This window comes from Opisthorchis viverrini (genome assembly GCF_000715545.1).
Source record: "Opisthorchis viverrini unplaced genomic scaffold opera_v5_48, whole genome shotgun sequence".
Taxonomy (NCBI): Eukaryota; Metazoa; Platyhelminthes; class Trematoda; order Opisthorchiida; family Opisthorchiidae; genus Opisthorchis; species Opisthorchis viverrini.
This window is the reverse complement of record NW_008751704.1, coordinates 355,143-359,885: the sequence shown is the minus strand read 5'-3', so window position 1 is coordinate 359,885 and position 4,743 is coordinate 355,143. Positions and strand designations below refer to the sequence as shown.

Below are 4,743 nucleotides of genomic sequence, written 5' to 3'. Positions count from 1 at the left end.
CCAGAAGCTGCGTTGGTTGGGACATGTTTTACGCATACCGAACCATCGTTTGCCGAAGAGAGTACTGTTTTCCATGCCCAATTCGGAGTGGCGTAAACAGAGAGGTGGCCAACCCATGACCTGGCAGAGGAGTATGAAGGAGATGACGAAACGCTTGGGTGCTGTCGGTGCTACTCGCCTTCCAGGATGGGGACCGCGTGATCCTCACTGTGCCTGGTTGGAGACACTACAAGATATGGCTGCCAACCGATGTCAGTGGCGTTCTTGTTGTCAGTTTCTGTCCAGATTGCCTGAGTGAGTGTCTGGAGGTGTAGGCACCTCGGAATGATTGTGTTAAGCTAGCACTAAGTCCCTCCCCCATCCACCTTTATTCTTTTCTTTACAATAAGGCTTTCAAATAAGTCATGGCTGTACGGCAGTGAAGCATTGGTGTTGAACACTGATGTCATGCTGTCGTTGTTGATGATGATGATGATGATGATGATGGGGATGATGATGATGATGATGATGTGACTCTGATTCCACTACAGGTGTTTCGTGAGCGAGCGGATGAATTCCGATTCTAGTGCTCCGACAAGTTCTGAAGCACACTCTCAACCTTTACAACTTGCACCATGTGGTTCTATGCCATAAGTGATGATGATGATGATGATGATGTGACTCTGATTCCACTACAGGTGTTTCGTTGGTGAGCGGATGAGTTCTGATTCTAGTGCTCCGACAAGTTCTGAAGCACACTCTCAACCTTTACAACTTGCACCATGTGGTTCATCCTATGCCATAAACGTGGCGGCCAAGAAAACTTTCAACCCAGATGACCTGGTTGAGCTTGCGAAACAAATTAAATCCTGTGAACAGTTCGTCACTGCGAATGCCTCATCGCGGTTATATTTGATCGCAAAACAAATGCAGTACCTAAAGGTACACGATTTCATCCTGAATCTTATCTAGACGCATACTTATCCAGGAACAAGCAACCGATATTCTATGTGAGCTGAGAAGAGACACGGAGCTTCACAGTCTTCCTTGCAATTTCGTCAAAAAGCCCGGAAATAATTACCACGTGTATGAAAAACCAGATGGATCGCGATACATGGGCCTACTTTCTCCTGAGGTATGAAAATTTATATGCCATATTACTTTCGCTTTGTTAGGAGTGGGGATCAAAATGCCCTCACAAATTCATCAAATCCTATAAACTTCTGCCAGATATGACCTGGGTTGCTACAGATGACCTCTCGGAACAAGAAACTACGCGGAAAATGGTTCAACAGTTCATGTGCCCATCGAATCTCAGTGCCCTGGATAATAAATCTAAAGAAGCCACAAATTTCTAACCTCCCCACAAAACCATGGAGTTTTCCAACTCACTTCACTTTTTACTGACAATATGATGACAGCTTTGTCAACATATGATTTCGAAAATAATTGTTAATTGGCCTCAGTGTGGTGAGACAATCGCCCATGTAGGTGGCGGGGGGTTGGTAAATTTATCAAGAAATCGGGTTTCTCGAGTTAGAATGAAAGGCAGTCGTACCATTGGGTGTCCTGCCTCGTCTCCAGTAGGTGTTTTTATATTTAATCGAACCACCACGTCGTAGGCAACAGCAGCGCTCCGGCATGACTGTTTATTCGTGAGCTCGTTCACTTCGGTCATTGTTACTATTGTCCTAGGTTCTTCAGGAGGTAGCTCTTCTCTTTCGGGTGCTTTTTCTGGTGAAGACTTTTGACCACCCTTGTCGGGACTTTTGTCGCGCTTCGGTGACTTTTTGGACTTCGGTGGAGACTTGTCTTTTGGTGGAGATTTTGCTTTTGGTGAGTTCTTTCTGTCTTTTGGGGAACCTTTAGGACTCGGTTGTTTTTTCTCTGGCTCTTCCGTCGTAATGACAGGCACCTGCTTACCCATCATAATCACCGTACTACTGGCGAGGAAGATCTTATTGTCCACTGGCATTCTACCGTCAATAGCAAGGTTGTATTTAGTTGCATCGTAACCCGGTTTAACTAGCACTTCTTTGTTCCAATTTCTGTTTCTTGGATTTATGGGCAGACCCGCCTCGCCGGCCTTCAGTAACACTTCACCCAGAGGTATGCTACTATCATGCGGAAACTGATGAAACAGTCGATAGGTTTGTTCCACATATACCGCGACCGAATGAACCACATGTCTTGCTGAGTTGTTTTCAATTTGGATTTTCACCTTGATCTCCTGGCCGTGGTAGTAGATATCTCGTTCTAGCTGTGCTTGTAGAATTAGGTCACCTGTATCCTCCGCAGTTGCGAATCGTTTGTATTCGACGGGTGGTGCCGGACGCAGACTGGAAGGGCTTAGTGCGGGGCAAATGGTATACTTGAAAAATTCCATACTGGTTTCTTCTCCCGGCAAGGAACTGCAGTTTTCCTCCCGTGCAATGTATGTTCGAAGCTTCCAAAATAATCCACTGCTGTAGTCTGGATAATAGGGGCGAGTAAAGAAGAGCGAATCCGGTCTTCGAGTGACGTCGAAATGGAAGGGGAAAAAACGGTAACCTCTGCCCAATGAGTTTCGTAATTTAAATATCAGCTGTTGGTTGAACTCCGATATCTTCATTTCGATGTCAAAGTTGATTGGATACAGTAATGTTACTTCCCTGCAACATTGACAGTCTGAACTTACGTTATCAGGGAATGGTGGTACCTTTGAATGCCCAACATATCTGAATCTGGCTGTGACTTCTACGTACAATTTCTTTTCGTTAGTGATCCGAGTTTTATGCACGGCCACGACACCGGTGATGATGGCCGGCTCGTACTCCGGTTTTGGTGCTTCCTCACTCACCACCTTTTGATTTGTCGCACCACCCTTTTTGGGGGACTTTTTTGGTGAGGACTTGGAAGATTTCGGACTCTTTCGGTTGTCATTTGTGTTGGAATTGCAGAACTGTTCGTAAGGTGGCAGCCGGTTCCATATCTCGTAAAGATGTATGCTTCGAACGTACAATGAAATAAGCGGGCTCTTCTGCACGAATACCGCATCCATTGTGTCATACCTCTTACGGGCGAAGAACTTCCTCTCCAACTCAGCATACTCTTCGGCCGTTAGCTTACCCCCTCGCCCAGGACTGGATCTACCTCCTTTTTTCGGCGATTTTTTTGGTGATTTTTTCGGTGAACCTTTTGGACTGGGCATTGTGTTACTTTCAGTGGCCACCACTAATTCCCCACTAATGCCAAACCCTATGATTTTAAATTGCTCTGAGTATTGATCCTCAGCAGTTGGCACGTGATTAGCATATCCTCCATTTCAGAAAAACAACAAATAAGGATAAATAGTGATTGGTTAAGTCGTTTCAGTCGACTGTCATCCTTTTGACCGCTTTACTTAACATTAAGTTATTTTTCCACTGAGCTGTCCTATACAGTATTCAAGTGTCACAAGGAAAAGTCCGTGGTTAGCAAAGAATGGAATAGTTTCATTCAGGACAGGCGGGTTTGAGTACCTACATCAGCGAATCCAAGTAAACGTGAAATCTGACTGTTCTAACGGACATGCACCTCCAGTCATTTGTTGTCCTTCATTTTCCTAACGTCGGCAGTGGTCGGTTTGTTGTGCAAGACCATTGTTGTCGCTTTACAAACCCGTTTGGATTAAACGTTGTCTCTTTTTTCTCTTGGCATACTGGGCGCACTGGTACATGTATTCATATGTATGCTGGTGCAAGACCATTGTTGTCGCTTTACAAACCCGCTTGGATTAAACGTTGTCTCTTTTTTGTCTTGGCATACTGGGCGTACTGGTACATGTATTCATATGTATAAGTTGATTCCGTGCTGGTCGTTGTACGATGAGCCTGATATGCACAACAGCTTCAATAAAAATCCCATAAACATCGCCAGCCGCTTCGTTCCCTCCTCGTAGACTTCACTTCTGTCCACCGAGAAGTATTATGAACAGTTTTTTCCAGGTACCACTCTCTACCACAATTCATCAACGTCACCCTAGGCCTCTTTGACGGAACAGTGCGAAGCCGCAAACGAATGAGCCGATTTCTGGTGACTAAGGAATTCTCAGCGGCGTAGAACATTGGTGTGTCACTGCCCCACTCTCTCTAACCTCTACCTGACAGAACCCTCGATGCAACTTTCGTGAACGACTAGGTTGCCGTACAGTTCGACTACCTACTTGATAGCGTGACGGAACACTATGTCCATTAAAGCACGATTTGGCATGCGCTTCACACCTGAAAAGTGTAAAGTTCTGCTACAAGACTGTATGGGATCAAACCCACACCTCATGCTTGCAAATGAGCCAATCGGTGTGACAAATCTGTTACCTGGGCAGCTTTATAAGTTCCGTTGGACTGGTTGGAGATGGGATTATTTCTCGAATCGGAAAGGTTAGGACAGCTTCTGCCAACCTCCGACACCTATGGTACCAACGTGACGTGAATTTCTGTCAAGGGAACAGTTTGCACTGCGGTGGCCCGATCCATACTGCTTTATAGACCAAAGACGTGGCCCTAGACGCAGAGGATATACGGAAAATATCGGCGTCTGCAAGCATTGGTCAGGTCTGGTGTGGACATAAGATAAACAATGCTGAGGTACGCCGGAGGTCTTAGGAAGAAGGGACTCTCCCGCGATAGATGAATTACTCAAGCTTCATAGGTTGCGCTGGTTGGGACGTGCACTCCGCATGCCAGAAAACCGTCTGCCTCACAGAGTTCTTTTTCCCCACCCCTGTGCTGATTAGAAACGACCGAG

General features: G+C 45.8%; 2 protein-coding genes across 2 annotated transcripts; one reads left to right on the top strand and one right to left on the bottom strand.

Moving 5' to 3' along the window:
- Positions 1–115: 115 nt before the first annotated feature.
- T265_03372 (hypothetical protein) lies at positions 116–1,337 on the top strand (the record flags this gene model as incomplete). The annotated part of the gene is made up of 4 exons (XM_009167841.1): positions 116–294; positions 678–921; positions 968–1,114; positions 1,155–1,337. 4 exons carry the CDS (start codon positions 116–118, stop codon positions 1,335–1,337), a joined length of 753 nt encoding a protein of 250 aa, XP_009166105.1.
- A 107-nt stretch (positions 1,338–1,444) lies between these two features.
- T265_13229 (hypothetical protein) lies at positions 1,445–3,169 on the bottom strand (the record flags this gene model as incomplete). Its single annotated transcript, XM_009167879.1, has 1 exon — positions 1,445–3,169. A coding segment is annotated over one exon (1,725 nt), but the record flags the coding sequence as incomplete, so codon positions are not given.
- Between the last annotated feature and the right edge of the window lie 1,574 nt (positions 3,170–4,743).